Genomic DNA, 25694 nt, shown 5'->3' with positions numbered 1-25694 from the left:
TAGGTTACAAGACAATAATCAAGTAAGGCTATGTATACATTAGGTATATATGAGGAATGTGCATAGCAGTTTTTTGGAGTAGTATCATAGACTGCCTAAGACTGGCTCTCTCACATATTGATAAATAAATGATCAGAACCTATATCCCAATAAAACCCAAAAGAACTGCAAATGCTTTAAATCAGGAACAAATACAAAAGTTGCTGGAAAAGCTCAGCAGACCTGGCAACATCTGTGAAGAAGAAAATCAGAGTTAACATTTCAGGTCCGGTGACCCTTCCTCAAGTTCTGATAGTTAGCCAGGTGGCACCACAACAGCTCCTTGCCCATATGTTGCTGCTGTAGCTATGAAACTGTCCTGGTGGAGAGCTACTCAATTGTTTCCCTATAAAAATTACTCTCTTAAGATACCAACTATATCTCTTGTATGACCAAAAGCATATAAAATTGAGACATATGCCTGGCATTGCTTGTAAAGTATCAGGCCTTCTGTCCATAATAACATTGCAAAATGTATCCAGATACAGATCGTTAAATATGTCTTCTTAAATTTGATCACATTTGACCTTAATGTCCATACAGAATGCTTGCAGGTCCGGTGGGATTTCTGCATTGTTATTTGGAGTCAGTATTTTGCCTAGCAGATTCGAAGTAATTACTTCAGTACAAGTCTTGTAGTAGATATCAAAGTTACATCCCTGTACGTTTGTGAGAAGTTGTTATAGACTAGGTGATGCATTCATTAGTGGTTTGAGCCAAATCATCTCTAATCGTTTGAGTGGTTTCCACAGTGAATTGCTTATCAAACAGGCATGTATGAAAGCTTGTAAAATCAAACAACAGAGCAAGTTTAACTTTTTGATCCAAAGGCACCTGGCTTGGCAGTGTGTATGATGCATGCTCCTAGTCCTTTCTGAGATCATCAACCCCAGGATTGCCTTCCTCCTTGAACCACTTTGCTCTAGGATACAGGTTTCTGCCGACAATGTTTGCCTAAGCAATTTGAATATGTGTTGATGATCCTCCTGCCCTGCATGCAGGATGTCTTTTCTTGAGACCTCCCACATTGGGTATGCTTGGCACATATGTAGTTAGGAAGTTAAACGAAAACAAAGAAGCCAGTACAGATCTTCTTCAGCTTGAGGAATAGTTACGTGTCATACGTCACCAGTTTTGCCTTGGTCAGGAGAGATCCCGTAACCTGAACAAATAAAGCTAAAATGGTTACCTGCAACTCACCTAACATTTCTTGCTGTTAAAGGAGAGTATTCAATGACCAAATGCTGCTGTCTGAAAGTGTAGGTTTTGGACAAAATCTTTGGTTTTGCCAACACTACAATACCATCATCAAAATAAACACATCCAGAAATATTTTCTGTGATTCTGTTGCAAGAAGAGAGCTTGACTGATAGATAGTCTGAGGGTTAGCCTCTGCAAGCAGTATGCTTTAAAAATAATAATCTGAAAATAATAATTTCTGGAGATTCCTTTACCAATATCCGCACTTGGCCACCAGGTTGGAAAAGAACTTAGCTCCTTTGGAATTTGGGATTGAATTCTTCTTATTATTGGAAATTTGTTTGGGCTTCTCTTTGGAGACAGCTTTAGAGATCTTGGGTCCAAAAATATATTTCAGGCTTTTGTTAGGTTACACGTCTATGCTGATGTACACACCATATCTTCCATGTCGGTTTTCAATCTCTCATGTCTGAACACTGCACCTTCTGGGTGAGTTAACTGATAGAATTGCATCTTCTTTCAGGTGCAAGACAGTATCACCTTTGAAGTTTCCTATATGTATTTGTTGTTTGCCCTTGACTGACTCAATTTATGCATTCTTGACCTGTTCTACTTTGGTAGGTAACTTGATGACTTTGTGAATGGTCACCATGAACAGTTGCATACTGGCTGGTGCTCCTGCAATTGGTCATCAATTCATAGCACAGGGTAAAATATGTATGGTTTCTGTGCAGTTAATATTGCCAGTGTTTGTTATATCACTGTCTGCTAATGATCCAGTTACATTTCCTTCAGTATTCTGACTCTTAGGATGTTTTCAATGCCTCCCATCATGAATTTTGGCCATGCATTTGTCAATTCAGTTATATGATGTCAATAGTACCAAAATCTGTTAACTAATTCACCTGTTCTACCCGTTGTATTATATTCAATCTTGCAGCACACATGTAAGTTTACACACAACTCTAGTGTACTGCCTGTTCCTGCCAACATGTCATGTTTTCCTTGGCAGTGCCCTATTGTAACCTCTGATTGTATTTTTGGAAGCAGATTTCTTATATAGGAAGCTCAGTGTCATTTTGCATGGTTTGATTGCAAAGATCTTGGAATGCAAGACAACTTCATTTCCCAAACAATTTGCTTGCATTTTGCATTCTGGCCTTTGTACTAATACTGATAACTCTTCCACATGCTTGTAGGAAACCACTCACTAACCATTAGAAATCATTTGGCTCAACCACTAATGATTGCAGCCCCTAGCCTACAACAACTTTTCATAGAAGTAGAGGGATGTAACTTTGATAATGTATAGATGCTGTTGCTTAACTACAATGGCTTTATTTTTATACCACCTTTTTAGTGATGTGGCAAATGTTATAATGTTTCTTTTTCCCCAAGGAGATTCTAAAAACTTTGATATTGTTGTTACAACCAGCTGCACTATCCATTCAAACAGCACAGCCTCTGATAAATCACACTGCCATTTCATGGCTCCTCCTGATCAACCGATTCTATGGCTGGAAGCTGTCAGCTCTCGAGACTGGAATTATAAAGTTTGCTTTTACAGAGCTAATCCTTCAGCATTCCCCATAGCTTAGCAGGATCTTTCAAGACCTCTTTGGCCAGGACTGAAGTGCTAACCTGTGCAACTTCTGATTTCAGTGGCTGTTTTATTTTCACTCCTTGCTCAACTAGCTCTGCACAACTCCATTCTGTGCTTAAAAAAAGGGAAGTTTTGATAGGACATCTGTGGCCTTCCGATTCATACTAGGGAATTTGGCAGGCAACTGCCTAGTGTTCCCAGTCTTTCGTAAATGTTAGAGTCATACACAGAAAAAACTTGTGGTCCAACAGGTGCATGCTGACCATAATTCCTAACTAAACTAATTCCTCCTGCCTGCACTTGGCCTGTATCCCCAAAACAATTCTTATTTATGTACTTATCCAAGTACTTATCTAAGGGGTGGCTTGGTGGTTCAGTGGTTAGCACTGCTGCCTCGTAGCACCAAGGACCAGGTTCAAGTCCACCTTCAGGTGACTGCCTGTGTGGAGTTTGCAAATTCTCCCTGTAACTGTGTGGGTTTCCTCCCACAATCCAAATATGTACAGGTTAGGTGGATTGGCCATTCTAAATTGCCCATAGTGTTTAGGGATGTGTAGATTAGGTGGGTTATAGGAGGGTGGGTCTGGGTGGGATGCTGCAAGGATCAGTGTGGACTTGTTGGGCCAAAAGACCTGTCCCCACACTGTAGGGATTCCATGATCTTTTAAATGTTGTAACTATACCTGCATCCACCACTTTCTCTAAAAATTCATTCCACATACAAACCACTCTTTGTTTTAAAAAAAGTCCCTCATGTCCTTTTTAAATCTTTCTCCTCTCCCCTTACAAATATGCACCCTGGCCTTGAAATCCCCCAAAGGCCCATATTACTATCCAGTAATGGCACTTTTCAATAGTCGTCAAGATTTCTTTTTGTTTTAGGCAGAAAAGTAAGAAAAACAAAATAATAATAGAATCCAATCTATCCAGATTAGGAATTACAGAGCTCTAAGATTCTGAGGGGGCCGTCCATGAATCACAAAAGGTGTCCATGCGGATGCAGCATGCAATTAGAGAAGCTATTAGAATGTTCTGGTTTATGAAAAGAGGAGTTGAATAAAAAGTACAGGGAGATACTGTAATATAGGGCACTGGTGAGACCACATTTAGAACACAGTGCACAACATTGATCTCCTTCTACAAGATGATATCAAAATACATTAGAGATAGTTTAGAGAAGGTTTACAAGACTAATACCTTTAATGGGTAGGCTGTCTTATAAAGTTAGGATTTGGACAGACTAGTCTTGTGTCTGTTCTCTTACTTCAACAGAAGATGCGATTGAATCATTAGTTGAGGGATTTTGACAGGCCAGAAATGGAAAGAACATTTCCGTATGTGATAGGACCTTGAACTAGGGGTCACTGTTTAAAAATGAGAGCTAACCATTTAAGACAGAGATGAAGAGATGGGATCCTCCTGGAAAAAAGACCTAACTCTTTGGAGCTACCACAAGGGTGCTGAAACAGTCTTCAATTGTTTCTAAAGCAGAGGTAGATAGATTCATGATAAGCAAGGAAGGAATAGGGTATCAGGGCATCTAAATTGTGTAGCTCTCAGGCTAGGATGGAAACTGAGGAGCAGTTCACAAAGGACATTTCCCCTAATATCTAAGCAGAAATATAGAGCAACGGTTGCCTTGTTAAGCCTGCAAACCTGTCTACAAATACTATATCATTTATTCCTTCAAATATTATACGAAAATCTGAGAGAGAATCATAGCTCAAAAACATCTTTGTACAAACAAAATATTTGCCAAGTTTCACAGGAGAGTTATAGAGCCATTCTATAGAACAACCAATCACACATTCTTCCCAGTTATGTCCCTTTTATTCCTGTAATTCTTTGGGCCAAAATCCAAGGATGTTGTCTGTGGATTTTGATGACTGTTTTGCACTACTCTCCCTGGTGATAGAAGTATTTTAGGTATCTTTTCAAAACAGAAGTACTTTCTTTCAAATATTTGTGGAGCACTTTGTTTTAAAACAAAGTGGTTAAGATTGAAAAGAAAATGGAATGGGCTCACTCAGCAATCTAAGCACCACTTCAGTGGAACAAGTGTTCAATACAGGAACTATAAACTGAAAATCTTATGGTTTATCAATTTCCTTTATGGCATGTCTTGTAGTGGGCCAGGAATTTGGGTTTGAAGGTTTGCTTTCCCTAGAGGGTGGGTTTGTATCGTGGACCAGGAAGTTGATTTTCAGTTTGTAAATCCTTCCAGTCTTCTTGATGGCAGACGGTAAGCATGCGAGAATTTCCTGGTCAACCCCGCCCTGTAGAAGAAAATGGCAAATCAGTACAATGTTTATCCCATAAACACTGACCAACACAATGGAAGCACTTGGCCACAGCCTTGGAAACAATGACAAGAGAAAAGTCAGATTGACATTAATGGCTTCATCTGATGGAATAAGGAGCTTATTTTGTTTTAGTAAAGATGATGACAGATTACATTGACATTTTTAACTGCACAAAGACAAAAGCTGGACATTAGGTTTATAACTTTTAAAATTTTCTGTCAGGGTATGTGAAAACAGGATCATGAATCACAAAACTACTCAGGAAAGTAAAAAGATTAAAATAACACATTTTTCATGAAGCAGTAATCATGATTTTATTTTAACCATTGTTTAAAAACATTAGTTCAACATAAAATGTATTTAGAACACACAAAGTCTGTATGTATCTGTCTCTTTGATCACTGATCTGTATCTGAGGATAAGGGATCATAAACAGATAAATAATTATGCCTCATTGTAGGTAGCCATATGCATTTTATAAAATTTACATCAAATAGTCAAACATAATTAAAGCAATGCTAAAATGTCTGTTCATGGTTCAAAGGAACAGCCTCACTGCCTAGCCTCTGCATTGGCATGAATCAAGGTGGTGGTAAATGTCTGGTGTTCTTCTCTATTGCAAGGAGACATTTCTCTTTGTTAGTCTGACAATTTAATCATAAAAGAATATGAATATGAACTGAGTCTGACCATCAGAAGAATTAAAGTCAGCTAACATCCAATCCTGATAATCCAGCTTCAAGATTAGAAGGATTCATTATAGTGATTGTTGGATAAATGAAAAGTTAACCCAGTTTCTGTCAGTTTAGTAAACCAGTCAAAAAATGTCTTTAGCTGCTCTTCCTTCTGACTTTCCAAGTGAGCATGTCATTCAGTTTATTTTTTTCCACTGTCACTATCAATCCTGTTGATGTTTTCTTTCCTTTACACGGCCAAATAATTAGTGAAAGTTGGACTCTCCTAAGTTACCGCTTTTTTCCTTCTTTATTCAAAGTTAATGTGAACGGTGCCATGTATGCATGGTGAAGGTGTACACTTTTCACTGTATTTTTACATTGAATACATGTCACAACAAATGATTCAATTCATTGTGTTAAATTCATTTTCTTAGTTCGATCAATTAAGCGAATTAGTCAGAGTGGAAGAGAATATTTAGCATCAGACGGAAAGTGAACAGCATACTGTGTGTTCACGAGCTGTACTTGGCAATGGCGAGATAGAGTTTCTAACAGGCAGCTGCGTAGCTGTGGATTGAATATCAAAAAGTTAAGACATTTTAAAAATATTTTGGAACAAAAAACCTTTATATACCATTGAATGTCCTAACCATTCTCATTGCTGAGACTTTAACTGAAAATAAAATTAATAAAATTTTCTACAGTTACGGTTGACTTATAAATTTCCCTCAGATGATTGGTCGGTGAAATTTTTTTTGCAAGTTCCCTTAGAATATTAAAAACAGACATACGTACAAGAAAGTTTTAACAATTTTCCTCGTCAAAACCTTGCCCAAAGGCTGGATTCATGATATTGGTTCCAGACTGATGTGCAACAATATTTATTATTTGTTCTCCAGAACAGATGCCATTAGAATCCTATAAAAGCAAAAAGAAGTTAGTCTGGATAAGGCTACCCATGTATATGTTGCCTGTTATCATTGGCTTGGTGAATAAATGTTGACATGTTCATTTCTAATGTAAAATATATATATGTTGCAGGTTTGAGCCCTGGACATACCTTCCAATTGCCTTAGTTCAGATGGTTTCGAAACCTCTGATAATATTGTGCACATGCTAGTCTACATTTGTAAAATGAAAAACCAACATCAGTTGAGTTATCCCTAATGCAACTGGGTCACAGGGCAGATGGCACCACTTTCCTGATCCTCGGCTATACTAGCTTCTGTGGCAAAGATGAGAGACAGCAATCTATACTGTCACATTTTGTCATGTTTATTGCGGGAGATTGGGCTACAGCAATAAGGAAGTCTACTGCAATTGTATAGGTCTTTGGTGAGACCACACATGATGTACTATGCATAGATTTGGTCACCCTACCTAGATGAGTGATATGTTTGTATTGGAGGCAGTACAGTAAATATTCACCAGATTAGTCCCTGGCTTGAGATGGGTACCCATGATAAGAGGCTGAATAAATTGGGTAATATGCTCTGGAAACCTACAAAATTCTGAAGAGTAGAAGCTAAGAGGTTATGTTCCCTGCAAGGGAATCTGGAACATGTGCACACAATTGCAACTTCAAGATCATTTAGAACAGAGATGGTTGTGTGACTGTGGAACTCTGTCTCAAAAGGTTGTGCAGGTGGGGTCAATGAATATCTTCAAAGGTGGAGATAGATTCCTTCCTAACAAGAAATTAAGGTTAGAGGGGAGTGATGGGAATGTGGAATTCAGAGTGCCAAGAGATAACCCATGAACTTATTCAACAGTGAATCAGATTTGAAGGGCTGAATGGTATACTTCAGTTCTAATTTGTATTTTCATACAATCTTACAACACATGAACAGGCCATTCTACCCACTGTACATGTGCTGGCTTGTTTAAAGAGCTGTCCAATTTAGTCCCACGTTCTAAACCATACAAATTTATTATCTTCAAGCACATGTCCAGTTGTCTGTCAAAGTTCTCCTATAGAATCTGTTTGTATTGAAATGCAGTCACTTACACATGTCCTTTTTGATTTGCTATAGTCATTTGGCCTCTACCATGAGGCACACATATTGGAAGCAGGGCCCTCAATGAAGACACTGCAGATAAGTGCTGTCTGGTGAGCCTGGAACAGAACCCAATACCACCAATGCATTCCAGATATTGGTAATTCTCAGTTCTGAAAAGGTTCTCATTTCCCCTTTAGCTCTGATGCCAATTATTTTAACGACATCATCAGTGTTTATTGGCCAGTTCGTCAGAGGAAATAGCTTCTCTTAACTAGCTCGGTCAAAACCCCTCACAATTTTGAAAATTTCTCAATAAATTTCCTTCTGACCATTTCAGCTTGAAAGGGACTAATCCCATTTTCTCGAATCTCTCCATGTAACTGAAATCCCACATCCCTCGTGTGGTCCTGCTGAATGTTTGTACATCTCCAAAGCCTTGAAAACTTTGGGAATACAAGGAAAATGTCTGAACTATGGAATCATTCATTAACAGCAAAAGAAATCATTCAATTTCATGTATCAGCTTTATTGGATAGCTCAATACGCAGGGGCACTTAAGAACAATGTCTCCAATTGTGGCTCACTTCATGACAGACAAGGGTTAAACTCTAAAGATGAACTATCATGGGATCATACTGTACCAATGCGGCCCTTCAGCCCATCAAGTATGTACGACCACATGTATTACTACCTATATTAGTGCCACTTTCCCACTATAGCTTTGAATGTTAGGCACTTCAAGTGTTTGTGAAAGTACTTTTTAAAGGTTCTGAGGATTTCCATCTCAACTGCCCCCACCAGACAGTGCATTCCAGACCGCTACCACCTCCTGGGTTTTCCTCAAATCCCCTCTAAACCTCCTGGCTCTCACTTTAAAATTATGCCACCTTATGGTTCTTGAATGTGCTCCTTTGATATTGACATTTCAAATAAGAAAACAGATGCTTTCTATTCATCCTCATAATCTTCTACACCTCGATCAGATTTCCTCCCTCTACTTTCTTTGCTCTGAAGAAAACAACCTGTGCTTGTCCAGCCTCTCTTCAAAGCTGAAATCCTCAATCCCAGACAACATCTTGGTCAACATCTCCTTTTCACCCCTGTCCAATGTAATCACATCCTTCCTATGACATGGTGACCAAAACTGCACACAGTACTGCAGCTGTAGCCTAACCAAAGTTCTGTTTGTGTCCATGGTCTTATAATCTATACCATGACTGGTAAAGGCAAATGCTCTATATGCTTTCCTAACAACCCTACTAACTGGTCATGCCATCTTGAGGGACAAGCACCTCAAGGTCCCTCTGAGTTTCCTAATACCCTGCCATTCATTGAGTACTCCCTTGTCTGGTTCCTTCTTCCAAAATTCATTACTGTTTATTTATCAGGTTTTATCATATTTAATTTCCATCTGCCATGGATCTGTTCACCTGTATATATATCCTCCTGTAACCTAACACCTTCCTGCTCACTGTCACCCACCCAGCTAATTTTTTTTATGTAATCCACTTACTTATTATCTCTCAAATTCTCACCTACATCATTTATAAATATCATGCAAACACACTCTCCACTCCCAGTGTTGCTGGGATACATTTTGTCAGACAGTCACCTTCAGAAACCTAATTTTTTTTAAATTAGATAGAGGCATACAGAATGGAAACAGGCCCTTTGGCCCAACTGGTCCATGCTGACCAGGTATCACAGAATCCCTACAGTGTGGAAACAAGCCAGTCGGCCCAACAAGTCCATTCCACCCCTCCGAAGAGCATCCTACCCAGATCCATTCCCCTACCCCTGCATTTACCATTCTAACCCACCTAACCTAAACATCCCTGAACACTATGGGCATTTGGCATGGCCAATCCACCTAACCTGGGCATCTTTGGACTGTGGGAGGAAACCGGAGCACCCAGAGGAAACCCACGCAGACACAGGGAGAATGTGCAAACTCTACACAGACAGTCGCCCGAGGCTATGTCACTTTATAAACAACGTTTATGTTACTTTCAGTTTTGCCTGTAAGTATTAGCTTTTCAGAAGAAAATACATAGTGATGATTTTAAACAAGAACAGGATGTGTGTGGACTTAGGGTGACCACAGTGTGACACTCACCACCTTCTCATTAACCCTGCATGACCCACTATTCAAGGAACAAACTTTGTAATGGCCTTGTCTCAGGCAAACAAGGAGCTCATTGAAATTCAAAAGATGGGAATTGATAATGTTAATAATATTAGAATAGATCACATGGCTCATGGGATACTGGTAATCTGTAAAGGTCCTTGGCCTGATCCAGAAGGCTCATTCACACACAACATCATGGCTGAGGCCACAAAAGAGGAAAGACAAGAATCATCATCTACGCCACTTGCTTGACAAGCATAAAACCAGAACAACTCCCTTTGTGGAGTACAAGGCATTAGAAGTGAAAGCAATAACAATGTTACTTTATAAACAACATTTATGTTACTTTCGGAAGAAAATATATCGTGATAAAATTTCAGAAAACTTCAAGACAAACATGGTCTCCTTAGTATTAATATTTATAATGGGAAAATGTCTATAAATTGGTTTCTGGCATGAATTATTAATTTACATAGATAATTAATTTTGAAAAATGTGTCACATTCAGTAATGAAAAAGCAATGAATTAGTTCTCATTAAATTCTGATGAGTTTTTGCCGTAGCAAGTGAAAATGCGTGGGATAGGATCAGTAAAGGGTCTTTCTGGTTGTTTCCTCCCTGCCGAAAAAATCCACAGATGAAGAGGTTTGACAACCACTTAATTAGCTGAGAGGCGTAGGCTATGCAATGGAAGCCCAGCTACAAGCCTATGACATAGGAAGGATGTGAACTCACTGGGACTGTGTAGAAAAGGTTTACAAGAATGAAACCAGCATTGAGACATTTTAGTTATGATGAAAGATTGGAGAAGTTGGGACTCTTTCCTTAGGAAAGAGGAAGCTTGCAAAGTCATGAGGACTCTTTACAGACTGGATTGGAGAGAACTTGTCGTTGAGAAAATTCTTTTTCACCCAGCAAGTAGCTACGGTATGGAATGCATTTCCTGGAAGTGTAGTGGAGGTTGGTCCAATTGAGGCACTCAAGGGAGCACTGAATCATTAATTAAATAGACACAATGTGCAGGGTTACAGGAAGAAAAGGAGATGCATCCAAAGATGAGATAACAAGGTGTAGAGCTGGATGAACGGCAGGTCAAGCAGCATCAGAGGAGCAGGAAGGCTGACGTTTCAGGCCTAGACCCTTCTTCAGAAATGGGGGAGGGGAAGGGTTCTGAAATAAATAGGGAGAGAGTGGGAGGTGGATAAAAGATAGATAGAGGAGAAAATAGGTGGAGGGGAGACAGACTGGTCAAAGAGGCAGGGATGGAGCCAGTTGGCAGTTTAGGTGATTAGCCATGGGCAATGCAGGGTTACAGGCATAACGTCGGGGGGTGAGTCTGAGTCAGCTGCTCTTTTGAGGGTCAGTGTGGACTCAGTGGGCTGAATGGTCTGCTTCCCCAGAGTAAGGATTTTATGATCCTATGAAATTAAAATATTCGGAGAGCTGGAGCAGACATGATAGGCCAAATGGCCATATTTTGCACTGTCACAATGTGATTCAGTGATATCTAATTTCTTGTCAGGCAAGAAGTGCTGGAGCCCCTTAAGCTCCCACACAGAAAGCTTGGACTTCATTCGCTGCACTTTCTGACCTTTTGTAATGATCTCTTGGTGTAGCCTCCTGCCTCATATTCTTAGGAAATTCACCACTTAAGCACTAGCTTGAATCAAATACATGTGAAGACTGAGCCTGTTAACACATTAACTGTGCCCCTAGAGAGCTCATTTGCTTAATGCTTAGAGTATCATTCAAATATCCTTTACTATTCACAATGGAAAGAATCAGACTTTAAGGACTTACATGAGGCAGGTTGGATGGTGAACCAAACGTCACATTGCTGAATTCATTGTCAATAGTTACTTCATGGTTGGAAGTAAAATAGCTTTTCAAATAGATGAGACACAATGGAACATTGACTCTATGGAAGAATTCATCAGAGACTGTTAGTTATTGCTTAAAGACACAAGCTGCTGGAAACAGCCTTCGTGCTGCTGGTTCCTGTCTCTTGAGGCTTGCACAAGAGCTGACAGTCCAATGCTGAACATTTTGGGCTTTTAAACACTAGCTATTAAGGTTTTGTTTTCCCAATACTGGGCTTTCCTAGTTCTGATCTGACTGGGCCCTGTTAATGTATTGCCCTGTTGCCAGTGAAATCCATCAATGATTTTCTGGCAATTGGATATAGATAGAAGTAGAGATTTGAGCTGTTTCATTGTGCACATTGCATGCCCATCAGCCAAACATGTCACCGCAAAAAGCTAACTGCTGTACTTGGATGTACATTGGTGCATTGAGATCAGTCCTAATCAATTGTGCTCTGGTAAAGAAGCAGTGACTAGTATCAACTCTCTTTTTCATGAGAGGACAGAAGAGCTTGCAAAAATCTCTAATTTCCCTCCAATGAGGTAAGACTACATTGGAAAAACAATTCTTCATCAGTGTTCAATGTCTAAATTTTGCAATTAAAGGACTTCATTGCTCAGATCTTTGAGCATCGAAGTTGGGATGTCATGTTGAGGTTGTACAGGACGTTGGTGGGACCTCTACTGGAGTACTTTGCGCAGTTCTGGTCACCCTGCTACATGAAGGATACACTTAATTGGAGAGTGTTTAGAAAAGATATACCAGGTTGTTGCCAGAAATGGAGGTTTTGCGTTATCAAAATAGACTGTACAGGCTGGGACATTTTTCATTGTAGCATAGGAAGTTGTGGGGTAATCTTACTGAGGTTTATAAAATCATGGGAGGCAAACATAAGATGAATAGCAAGGGTATTTACCCTAGAGAGGGGGAGTTCAAAACTAGGGGACATATTTTTAAGGTGAGAGGAAGAAATTTTAGAAAGGGCATGAAATGTTAGAAACGTTTAGAAATGGTGCTACGTTTTTACACAGAGTGGGTTCATGGGTGGAATGAACTGCCAGAGGAAGTGGTACAGTTCCAACAATTAAAAGACATCTGGATAAGTACATGAATAGGAAAGGTCTGGAGGGATATATGCTAAATGCAAAGCGGGATTAGTTTATTTTGGGAAACTTGGTCAAAGTGGACTAGTTGGACCCAAGGGTCTGTTTCCAAGCTATATTATGCTGTGGTGTACAATCAAGCAAATCAGTAAACAATGGTGATGGGGTTCCTGTGATAGGACCAATTCCATTTTTCCCTGTACCCGAATTAGCAAACTGCCAGATTGAAACCCTATTAAAGTGGGAGTGTTTTTTTTTTGGATTGGTCTGCCAGCTTTTCAAAAGTTTTAGATCCATCCTCTTTGAAATTATTTGCAAATAGCAGCACGGAAACTATGCAGAATGCACCAGACAGCATTTTAACAATGTGAGCATATTAATTTATCCCAAAACCACCCAGTTCATTTTGAATAGCATTACATTCAGTACAGACACTGCTTAGAACATATCCTACTCCTAAAACAAGTGTCCATAATCAAGGATCATCCTAAAAGTAACAAGTTTGAAATAATTCTGATTTAGGTGGAAGTCCTCATATTTGAAAGTTTCCATATTTGTTAATTATTGGAACTTGAGGCTGAGAGTGCTTAAACTTAACACAGAGCTTTAACGTACTGTCAAGTTATCCAAAAGCAGGAGAATTCAAGGCAAATGAGTGATGGACACATTTGGAGAAGAGATTGCTTGGACAAACTGTGCACACTGAATTTTCATATCGGCCTGCGAACATCAATAACGTATATACATTCAGTACCTACACACTCAGACATTCAAACAACTGTAAGCCCCCTCCCCTAACGTTAACCTCCAGTGCAACCAGGGCTTACCTTTTAGAAAATAGTACTTTTCTGTGAACATAAATAGCAGAAAAATCCACCTACTTTCCACTAGCTTGGTCTCAGAGGTGTCAATTTTACCCCAAAGGTGGTAACATGCAGACGTTTTTGAGTACTTTGTTAAAAGCAACCTAATAGTGACAGCACAGTATTTTTTCACCTGGAATTCGAATTGAACATTTGTAAATTTCTGCTATTCCATAAGAATTTCAGTTCACCTCATTCTTCCCGAAATGATGAGGAATACTAAACTTCCACTTAATAGGACAGCAATAACAACACCAGCCACTGTTGCAATTATTTCTCCATCATTCATGTTTCTACCAGCCTGTTGTTCACTGTTAGTGCTTTCCTGGAGTTCAGCGTTTGTAATTCCCAATTTGTCACCTGCATTCAAACACAGTCAGAACGTTACAAAAGCAAAGTTGGTGGAAAAGCTCAGCAGGTCTGGCAGCATCTGCGAAGGAGAAAACAGAGTTAACATTTCAGGTCCGGTGACCCTTCCTCAGAGCATTATTTCTTTTTCGAACTAGATTGTTCCTTTTTGACTACAAGCCTCAACATTTCGGGAGCATGGCGTGAAATGTAAATCACTGCATCATATTTTGAAAGGTTACAATCTTTGTTTTTCCATGGCAATGATTGAAGGATAAAAACATTTCTTAAATTTGTGGAGCATTCGGGTTCATTAAAATAAAGGCAAGTGACGAGATGAAGCTGATAATTGAGAGTGAGGATCATAAAGCCTGATTAATTTGGGCCAGTTTGGAACAATGGGTTGCTCAAAGCTACCTTTCAAAACTATTTTCCTAATCTCCCTAATGAAAGTGAGCAGCTTTTCATGACTCTCACTGCAGGGGTAACACAAGCGTTCAAAGGTAAACACCAAGAAAACACACGAGTGATTAGTTGAATTTTATATTAAATACTGTTTGTGTTGGTTGGCTCACCAATTTGCAGTTTTTTTTATTATTAGAAGAGTTCACTGGATAATTGAGAAGTGGTATATAAAAAGACTTTTCAAGTAGTAACTTATTCTTCGATCTGTGTGGTTTTGCTACACTACAGTGGATGATTGCCAGCACTGTCCAACCCATTGGAATTGCCACAGAGGGGCATGCCTGACCTTTGCTAGTTAGCTGCTGCCGCCACTGGTTATCCACTGGCTTGTCATGAAGTTGAGAGGGAAATGTCAATGATTGTATTGCAATGTTTCGGTCTTATGCATTCCAAGGTGCATAGTTGGGCCCTGTAAGCAAGCTTTAAGGAGTGAGTGTGAAGTTGGTGGCAGTCAAAATGTGTGCAGTTAAAGTTTGGCAACAAATTTTTTAAAGTGTTGGTAAGCAATTTGAAGGAAGGATTAGTGAATTCAGCATTGCATGAGGTTAGTGGTTGGCTTCTAAGGTTATGAAGCTGGACTTTTTAGCTTAAATTAGGAAATGTGAGTCAGCATATACCCCAGCTTTGGAAACCTGAGCTCATCACATGTATCATAGAATTATAAAGTTCCCTACAGTATGGAAGCAGGCCATTTGGCCCATCAAGTCCACACCAACCCTCCGAATAGCATCCTAACTAGACCCACTCCCCCTACCCTGACTAATGCCAGTGACCATCCCTGAACCTTCCTGTGAAGTGGAAGTACAAAACTTGTCTTGTGATAAAACTGCATACTGTGTAGTATACATTCCATGTACACTCCACTACAAAGGAAAACCGGAAGTGAGATAAACCAGCTCAATGGACTCCACAGTTTAAAAACCAGGCATGAAAACACTACGGCACTTCATCGGAAGCTGCACTGATGATGTTACCCAGCAGGGTGTCGAAACGTCTCTAGAACAACAGTGAACCAGCTCGGTGAGCCATCCAGCCACAACATCCACAACCCGAGCTACAAATCTACTCCAATACTAAATGGCCTGCTGGATAATGTTAGTCTTGAATGGTTGCTTTGTGGGGGTGCTTATTTTAACATGGCACTCAAGAGGACAGCACAACAGCCTATAAGAGAGAGGTGGAAGGTTTGAATTGTACAATGTGGATTTCAGGTTATCTTCAGTGGGACTAACATGCAATGAGACAATCCAAGACTAAGCTCCTGAAAACAGGGTTAAGTTGGCTGTCTTCTCCTCTTCATCCTCTCCCCCCAGCCCCACCCGCTCACTGTGTAAATGATGCATAGCCAATCCTTGGTATGTTCACTTAACTGCGAAATAAAGCAGTCTATTGATTTTATTTCAAACCTTTACTCACTAAGTACTGTGGATACTGACAGAAGGTAATTGATCCTAAACAGGATTGTTTTTCTCTGCAGATGCACCCAGATCTGCTGCATATTCCCAGCTTTTCTTGTTTTAATTTTCGCACGAATATTTCCTTAGATGGCTATCAGAAAAAGTGAAGAATACAAATATCCAGTCCAGATCAATAGCGCAACACAGATACAACACAGAAAACAGCACAGGCCAACTTCAGCATTTTATTAAAGTATCCCAGGGCAGAATGATTTAATCAAATGTGGATATATAGTTACCTTGGGTAGTAATAACCCCCATAACATCTTGTGCCAGTGCAGCTGCAAGCCTTCCTGTTGCTGACTCGGTCTCATTATCAATAAATACAATCTGAATATGAGGAGCAGCATCGGCCAGGACAGTTTTCTTTGAAGACTGCTTCTTGTAAACTTTTGTCACAGATGTGCGCACACCTTGGTATTTGTTCTAATAAACATGAAAACAAACTTTCAAGTTGCTTTGAATAACAAACGTCTATGAAAGTACACAGTATGCAGTTTTATCACAATACAAGTTTTGTACACCCACTTCACAAAAAGGTTCAGGGATGGTGACTGGCATTAGTCATTACCAACAATGACTACATTTGCTGCCAAAATTGCTATATGGGTGCACTTTCTGCACAACCATTCCCTGCCATTAAAGTGTGATACTCTTGCATTGAAAAATAAACTGTATGATCTAGCTTTCATTGCATCCAAAGTGACAAGATATAAAATGATTAAATCACTGATACAGCGCACAAAGTGCGTGGGCTTTTTAATAACACATGAGGTGGCAGTATGGAAACAGAAAACAATAACTGTCAAACTATTTCCTATACCATTTGTCTTTCAATGACATCAAGTGTGTTGGCTGGAGACACACAGAAACTAACAGATACTTACCTCTTGTGCTTATAACTGAAGAAAGCACTCAGATAATAGTGTGTGGTGAAGGGTGCTTCAGGAATAGGAGAGTGAAAATCTCAGAGTGTAAGGAGTCAAGCTTCACTGACTACCCATAAGCAAGTTGCAATCTTTAAAATTCAAGTGGAAGGCAACTGATCAAATACGTAAGGACATGTCTTTTTACTTTTATGTCTTTAGACACTGGAGTCTACAATGAGAAAGAACAACGTTTTTTTTGTAAAAAAAGAATGAGTTTACCAAGATTCAGTAAGAACAGAGAAGATGGTAAAAGGGGGGGAGGTGTGGCATTGTTGGTCAAGGACAGTATTACAGTTGCAGAAAGGATGTTTGGGGACTCGTCAACTGAGGTAGTATGGGCTGAGGTTAGAAACAGGAAAGGAGAGGTCACTCTGTTGGGAGTTTTCTTTAGGCCTCCGAATAGTTCCAGAGATGTAGAGGAAAGGATAGCAAAGATGATTCTCGATAGGAGTGAGAGAGACAGGGTAGTTGTCATGGGGGACTTCAACTTTCTAAATATTGACTGGAAACACTACAGTTTGAGTACTATAGATGGGTCAGTTTTTGTCCAGTGTGTGCAAGAGAGCTTCCTGACACAGTATGTAGATAGGCCAACAAGGGGAGAAGCCACATTAGATTTGGTACTTCGTAATGAGCCTGGCCAGGTGTTAGATTTGGAAGTAAGTGAGCACTTTGGTGATAGCGATCACAATTCTGTTATGTTTACTTTAGTGATGGAAAGGGATAAGTGTATACCACTGGGCAAGAGTTATAGCTGGGGGAAAGGCAATTACGATGAAATTAGGCAAGATTTAGGGAGCATAGGATGGGGAAGGAAACTGCAGGGGATGGGCGCATTAGAAATTTGGAGCCTATTCAAGGAAAAGCTCCTGTGTGTCCTACATAAGTATGTACCTGTCAGGCAGGGAGGAAGCTGTAGAGCGCGGGAGCCGTGGTTTACGAAGGAAGTGGAATCTCTGGTCAAGAGGAAGAAGGCGGCTTATGTTAGGATGAGATGTGAATGCCCGGTTAGGGCACTTGATGGCTACGCGGTAGCCAGGAAAGACCTAAAGAGAGAGCTCAGAAGAGCCAGGAGGAGACATGAGAAGTTGTTGGCGGATAGGATCAGGGTAAACCCGAAGGTTTTCTATAGGTATTTAAGGAATAAAAGAATGACGAAAGTAAGATTAGGGCCAATCAAGGATAGTAGTGGGAAGTTGTGTGTGAAGTCAGAGGAGATAGGGAAAAGCACTAAATGAATATTTTTTGACAGTATTCACTCGAGAAAACGAGTGTTGTCAAGGAGAATACTGAGATACAGGCTACTAGACTAGGTGGGATTGAGGTTCACAAGGAAGATTATTAGAAATCCTACAGAGGGTGAAGACAGATAAGTCCCCTGGACCGGATGGGATTTATCCTAGGATCCTCTGGGAAGCCAGGGAGGAGATTGCCGAGCCGGTGGCATTGATCTTTAACTCATCATTGTCTATGGGAATAGTGCCAGATGACTGGAGGATAGCAAATGTGGTTCCCCTGTTCAAGAAGGGGAGTAGAGACAACCCTGGTAGTTATAGACCTGTGAGCCTTACCTTAGTTGTTGGTAAAGTGTTGGAAAAGGTTATAAGAGATAGGATTTATAATCATCTAGAAAAGAATAAATTGATTAAGGATAGTCAGCACGGTTTTGTGAAGGGAAGGTCGTGCCTCAAACCTTATGGAGTTCTTTGAGAAGGTGACCAAACAGGTAGATGAGAGTAAACCGGTTGATGTGGCGTATATGGATTTCAGCAAGGCGTTCGATAAGGTTCCCCACAGTAGGCTATTGTACAAAATGCAGAGGAATGGGATTGTGGGAGATATAGCAGTTTGGATCGGAAATTGGCTTGCTGAAAGAAGACAGAGGGTGGTAGTTGATGGGAAATGTTCATCCTGGAGACCAGTTACTAGTGGTGTACCGCAAGGGTCAGTTTTTGGTCCACTGCTGTTTGTCATTTTTATAAATGACCTGGATAAGGGCGCAGAAGGATGGGTTAGTAAATTTGCAGACGACACTAAAATCGGTGGAGTTGTGGATAGTGGCGAAGGATGCTGTAGGTTGCAGAGAGACATAGATAAGCTGCAGAGCTGGGCTGAGAGGTGGCAAATGGAGTTTAATGCAGACAAGTGTGAGGTGATACACTTTGGTAGGAGTAACCGGAAGGCAAAGTACTGGGCTAATGGTAAGATTCTTGGTAGTGTAGATGAGCAGAGAGATCTCGGTGTCCATGTACACAGATCCTTGAAAGTTGCCGCCCAGGTTGACAGGGCAGTTAAGAAGGCATACAGTGTTTTAGCTTTTATTAATAGAGGGATCGAGTTCCGGAAACAAGAGGTTATGCTGCAGCTGTACAAAACTCTGGTGCGGCCGCACTTGGAGTATTGCGTACAGTTCTGGTCACCGCATTATAAGAAGGACGTGGCAGCTTTGGAAGAGGTGCAGAGGAGATTTACTAGGATGTTGCCTGGTATGGAGGGAAGGTCTTACGAGGAAAGGCTGAGGGACTTGAGGCTGTTTTCGCTAGAGAGAAGAAGGTTGAGAGGTGACTTAATTGAGACACATAAAATAATCAAAGCGTGGATAGGGAGAGCCTTTTTCCTAGGATGGTGACGGTGAGCACGAGGGGGCATAGCTTTAAATTGAGGGGAGAAAGATATAGGACAGACGTCAGAGGTAGTTTCTTTACTCAGAGTCGTAAGGGAATGGAACGCTTTGCCTTCAACGGTAGTAGATTTGCCAACTTTAAGTACATTTAAGTCATCATTGGACAAGCATATGGACGTACATGGAATAGTGTAGGTTAGGTGGGCTTGAGATCGGTATGACAGGTCGGCACAACATCGAGGGCCGAAGGGCCGGTACTGCGCTGTAATGTTCTATGTTCTATATGGCTGCATAATTTCACAGCAAGCAATTTAATACCTGCTGTGAACTCTATTTCATGTGGCAACAGGATCCACAATGTGCAGATGATCAGGGATCTGAGAGTTGTCTAACGGTTAAGCTGTTTGGTTCTCAGCCAACAGTTTGAAACTGGAAACAAGATACAGAAGCACTGCCACACAAGGAGAGAAAGAAGTGTGTGTTGTGCTCCCCAGCAGATTCTGCCTGTTCTCTGCAGTTAAAATATTCAGTTTAATCTTGAAGAAAACGAGTTATCCTTCCTGTAGCAGTTACAGTGAACCATAATGTTCAAGTTGATAAGTCAGAAACATTTTCCAAGTGAATTATTTGCTCTGTACTTATTATAAATCAGCAGAAAACAACTGAACACCAAAGATATGTGTGTGCGTGTGAGAGCTGTGTGAGAGAGAGAGCGTGCGAGAGAGACAGAGCGTGTGAGAGAGAGAGAGAGAGACAGTGTGAGAGAGAGAGACTGTGTGAGAGAGAGAGACTGTGTGAGAGAGAGAGACCGTGTGAGAGAGAGAGACCGTGTGAGAGAGAGAGAGCTGTGTGAGAGAGAGAGAGCTGTGTGAGAGAGAGAGAGCGTGTGAGAGAGACAGAGCGTGTGAGAGAGACAGAGCGTGTGAGAGAGAGAGAGACCGTGTGAGAGAGCCTGCGTGTGTGTGTGTCAGAAAGGGAGTGGGGGGGTGAGTTTATAAACAGATTAGAGTTTTAGTTAACGGTGTTATCTGTATATTGTCTATATTTGTGTACCTATAGTAAAACTAATAATTAATAAATCATTGTTTGTTTCAGAAACCTGATTTGTGCTTTCTATGAATCTTAGTATCAAAGCATAGTAAACTGGAATGTTGTGCGTACCTTAAAAAAATAATACTTGTTACAAGCCCAGCAATAGTGGAGTTTGACTTACAATATGCTATCTCTGTGGGTCAGAACAAGTTTCATAGAACTTAATTCTTTAATAATAATAAACATTAATGCATGAAAACTTGTTTTTACAACCCTTAAATAAGTCCAAAAGAAAGACAGGAGAAAAAACAGAATTTAAAAATATTTGACTCATGTTGCTGGGCTGGTTTTATTTCTTTTATGAAGAGGCAAAGTAATACTGTGAGAATCGAAAACAACATACCAAGCTAAGGAAGGATTCGAAAAGATGGGCCTGGTATAATTCTAGATCAAACTCTGGACCATATTCAAAATAAATAATGGCACCTGGAATTCAATGTGACAGCAATAATTAGTTATTGATCCAGCCCTTTGAAAAATTAACAATAATTATATAACCTGTAGTCAGTGATTTTTCGAATGGTGTAAATCTCACCAACAGTAGGTGTATGTGATAAATTTGCTTATAGTTTGGTATTAGTAGTAATTCTAGGCTTGCTTCTTACTGGTTGCTTATGATGCTTCAATCTGAAGTTTACTGGAATTAAATTTGTGTAGCACAAGTTAGACATCAGGACTTCCTTTAGAATCCAGGGTTTAGGGATCATATATCCACCCAGAGGCATCAGCTCTGGCTGTGGCTCCACAGTCAGTTTGTATTGACACTAACATTAAAACATTACTAAGAACATAACAATTACTAGGAATTACTGATTTCCAGCATTGTAATGCAAGTACATCCTTGGAGATTTTCGACAATAGATGAATTTTGTGTCAGCTCTGTGGTACTATGCTTACTCCAGGATTTGAGCACATAATCGAGGCTGACAGCTCCATGCAATACTGAATGACTGCTGCACTTTTGAAGATGCTGTTGTTTAGGTGAGTTATCAGATTGAAACCCTTCGTGCCTTCTCAGTTGTATAAAAGATGATTCATAGATCTATTCAAAGATCAGGATAGTTCCCTGATATCTTCATTAACATTTCTCCTTCAACCAAAAATCAGCAAACCAGATGACTGGTTATTTGCTTCATTACTTTTTTGGGATCTGACAGGTGCAAATTAGTGACTGCAGTTTGTGTCATTACAACTTCAAAAGTACTTTATTGACCTCATTTAGAAAATCTAGGGAATGTGGAAAAAGTTAATTTAATTTTCTTTATTATGGGGTACAGGGCCATAATTGAGCTTTATCACAGGGCAAATCAAACTAAGTATTGGAGGTCGAGCTGGATGAACACAGCAGGCCAAGCAGCACGAGAAGAGCAGGAAGGCTGGTGTTTTGGGCCTAGACCCTTCCTCAGAAATCAGAAATCCAGCTCTACACCTTGTTACCTCAGATTCTTCAGCATCTGCAGCTCCTACTATCTCTAAGTATTGTGGGTGCTGGGCATCTGAAATAAAAAGTGCTGGAGAACGTGACAGGTCTGGCAGCACCTATGGAAAGGGAAACTATTGAGTTTTTCCAGCACCTTGTTTTTATTTTACAACTGGACATACGGATTTGATGTTCCATTTGAAAGTTTATCCATGCATTTGATAGGCATGGGCGTTAGATTCTGGGATCACTTAGACACTTAAACCCTTTACTAAAGCAAACTCTTTTCCCCGAGTGTGGCTGCTAATCATTGAATTTGGGAGCTAGTAAAATTCAGATACAGTCGTATGCAAAAATTAAGTAATCTAAAAAGACAGAATAGTTTCTTTTAGATAAGTTAAAGAGGAATTTCCCAGATTTTCCCAAATTGGCCTGGATATTGTTTCATCTTTCATTTTTATCCAGAAGATCAGCTAATTTACGTTTTGAGTGGTGGACGGTGTGTATATATTGTAATACACAAAGCACCAGGGGGTGGCACACAGTATTTTATCTGTTTGCCAATGGGGACTTGGTACATGCCAAAACTCTGCTGGGTAGAGATGCTTGACTTTACAAATTCTTGAATTATGAATCAACAGTTACAAACAAACAAAACTTGGATTAAAATCGAAAAGAACTTCAGATGCTGTAAATCTGAAACAAAATAACAGAAGTTGCTGGAAAGCTCTGATGGTCTGGCAGCATCTGTGAAGTGAAATCAAAGTCAACATCTTGGGTCCAGTGACCCTTCGTCAGAGCGCTGAATTTTAGTAGCTCCCAAATTCAGAACCGAGGAAGGGTCACCAGACCTGAAACTTTGATATCTCTTTGGCAGACTGCTAGACTTACCAGCAACTTCTGCTTTTGTTTAAAATTTTGATTAATTTAGGGTCCAATTCAATTGCTCACTAAGAAACTTGCCACCAAACTAACAGTCCCACTTTGAGAGACTGTAGTTGCCTGGTGTATGAAATAAAATGCACAAAAAAAGTGAAACATTAATCAAATGGGATGTTAGCGATTCTTAAAATTGAAATGGATCAAAACTGAATTTTTTAAAATTAGCATTAGCAACACTCACCACATATGTCACAGCAATGTCCTAGAGGCTTCAAGGGATTTGTGCAAATAAGCTCAGAGCATTGGCTTCCTGATTCTTTTTGCAAATTCGAGCAAATCCTTCTGTGGTTCTGCAAAGTAAAATATGAGTTAAGGAAATGCGGTGTGTTCAATGATTCAATAGGCTGCAGATATTTTATATTCCCGTTGGAACATTGGGAAATGTTCTGTCCTTCTACAGCTGCCTTCTTGTCCCATTCCTTCTTTCACCCCACCCCAACCTTGGTACACCTTTCAGGTTTGCAACACCTTTTGCCTCCATTTGAAACTCATTGTGGGAAATTTAATTACCCACTTTATTCAAATGAGTTATTCCTCTACACTATATATACTACCCAGCTTTCTCTATTCTAGGTTAGCTAAATCTAACATCTTTAATCTTCTTGAAATGTTTTTTTTCTTACTAGCAGTTGAGACAAATAGTGCTGCTGAAAGAACAGAGTAGTTAGTGTTTCATTTGTGAGGCCTTTGTTAAAACAGTGAACATGTGGCCCAGTAGATTTAAATGTAGACTTAATTTCACGTGTACTCAAGTACAAAAGTACAGGAGTACAGTGAAATGTTTTCAATGTTTCTGCAGACAGTACCATCTTAGGTATAAGCACCTTGGTAAAACAAGTTAAGATCAAGGTAGGAAGAAACATGGAAATAAGTTTAAAGTTAAACATTGCAGTCACTCTTCGCATAGCATTAAAAAGGGTGAAAGTTAAGCATTACAGTACTTCTTAATATCAAGTTGAAAAATAAAGAAACAAAACTAAAAGTTCAGCCATTGCAGTCTTTCTTAAGTGCTTAGCCACGTCATTATCTCTCTAAGCAGATACTGTCTACCTTCTGCATATTTCCAGCATTTTCTATTTTTCTTTGATTTCAGACTTTCACATTCACAGCTTTCTTGCTTTTTGTTTTGTGCTTTGTGCTACGTATGAAATACCGATTGACATTTTAAATTGATATGACAATATTTGTAAGTCCCTGGGAGAGACAGAAGCTGCATTCTGTAAATACAGTGTGGAGCTGGAGGAATGCAGCAGAGGAGCAGGAAAGCTGACGTTTCAGGTCGGGACCCTTCTTCAGAAAATTCTTACTATCTCTGCATTCTGCAAATATGGCTCAAATTTGTAATGAGAATAGAACCATGTCCACAAGTTAGACAGCCAAACAAACTTAACCATTTCACTAGTGAACCTTAATATAATGGCACTTAGGTATCTTTCTATTGCATCAGATTCATTCAAATGTTAATCGTTTGGGTCCCAGCAGACAGGTTATGGATGAAGCTGGTTTAGTTTATTGATTGACAATTCAGGAAGCTATTAATTTTGAAAAATAAATGTGACAACTTTGCCAAGTTCTTCTCATACCAGAATACTAGAACATGGGTGGAGAAGTCACAAAGCGACTTCAAATTATCCCATGACATTTATGATTCAGTATTATTATTATTATTATTATTAAGCATCTTTGTTCTACCTTGAATCAGAAGTTATGTGAGCAATATGGTAACAGGCTGAACTACATGGATTGATAATTATGCTGCTGCAAGGTGGCTCAGTGGTTAGCACTGCAGCTTCACCACGCCAGGGTTCGATTCCGGTCTTGGGTAACTGTCTGTGCGGAGTTTGCACATTCTCCCCATGTCTGCATGGGTTTCCTCCGGGTGCTCCGGTTTCCTCCCATAGTCCAAAGATGTGCAGGCTAGGTGGATTGGCCTTGTTAAATTGCCCGTAGTGTTCAGGGGTGTGTGGGTTATAGGGGGGTGGGTCTGGGTGGGATGCTTCAAGGGGTGGTGTGGACTTGTTGGGCCGAAGGGCCTGTTTCCACACTGTAGGGAATCTAATCTAATCAACTTTGTTTGTTAATAAATCTGTGTTTTAGTTTGTCACTAAATTCACATAGTCCAATGGAGTCTTCATTTGTCTGTTACTGGAATATAGCAAGAACGTAAAAGGCTCATTATCAGTTGCAGCAACCTATTCCTGTAAGAGGCAATGTTACATAATGTAGGAAAAGAAGACTTACATTTCCAAAATCACAATGATATCCTCAAGATATCCCAAAATAAGGTGGGACCAATTACTGTTACAGTCTCATTGTCATTGTTGTACAGGTAAATGAAGTAACCATGGATAGAGTCGATAGCCAGAGACTTTTCCCCAGGGCAGGACTGACTGCCACGAGGCATCATAGTTTTAAGGTGTTAGGAGGAAGGTATAGAGGAGACGTCAGAGGGAGGTTCTTCACCCAGAGAGTTGTGAGCGCATGGAATGCTTTACCAGTGGTAGTCGTGGAAGCAGAGTCATTAGTGACATTTAAGCGACTGCTGGACATGCACATGGACAGCAGTGAATTGAGGGGAATGTAGGTTAGGTTATTTTATTTTTGGATTAGGATTATTCCACGGCACAACATCGTGGGCC

General features: G+C 40.0%; 1 protein-coding gene across 2 annotated transcripts in view; it reads right to left on the bottom strand.

Annotated features, from left to right (window-relative positions):
* Positions 1–4932: 4932 nt before the first annotated feature.
* Positions 4933–25694, bottom strand: part of amn (amnion associated transmembrane protein) — a 33398-nt gene continuing 12636 nt past the window's right edge. The window contains exons 7-13 of one of the 2 annotated variants that reach the window (XM_048537054.2): positions 23237–23345; positions 21037–21119; positions 16289–16475; positions 13971–14139; positions 11751–11868; positions 6618–6740; positions 4933–5118 (exon numbers count right to left, since the gene is read on the bottom strand). In XM_048537054.2, the coding sequence (XP_048393011.1) occupies positions 6627–6740; positions 11751–11868; positions 13971–14139; positions 16289–16475; positions 21037–21119; positions 23237–23345 (780 nt within the window). In that variant the 3' untranslated portion in view covers positions 4933–5118; positions 6618–6626. Of the gene's footprint in view, positions 5119–5525; positions 6390–6617; positions 6741–11750; positions 11869–13970; positions 14140–16288; positions 16476–21036; positions 21120–23236; positions 23346–25694 lie in introns of those variants that run through there. The other variant, XM_048537053.2, reaches the window with a different exon arrangement.

This window comes from Stegostoma tigrinum, chromosome 10 (assembly GCF_030684315.1).
Source record: "Stegostoma tigrinum isolate sSteTig4 chromosome 10, sSteTig4.hap1, whole genome shotgun sequence".
Lineage (NCBI taxonomy): Eukaryota > Metazoa > Chordata > Chondrichthyes > Orectolobiformes > Stegostomatidae > Stegostoma > Stegostoma tigrinum.
This window is presented reverse-complemented; position numbering and strand designations above follow the sequence as displayed.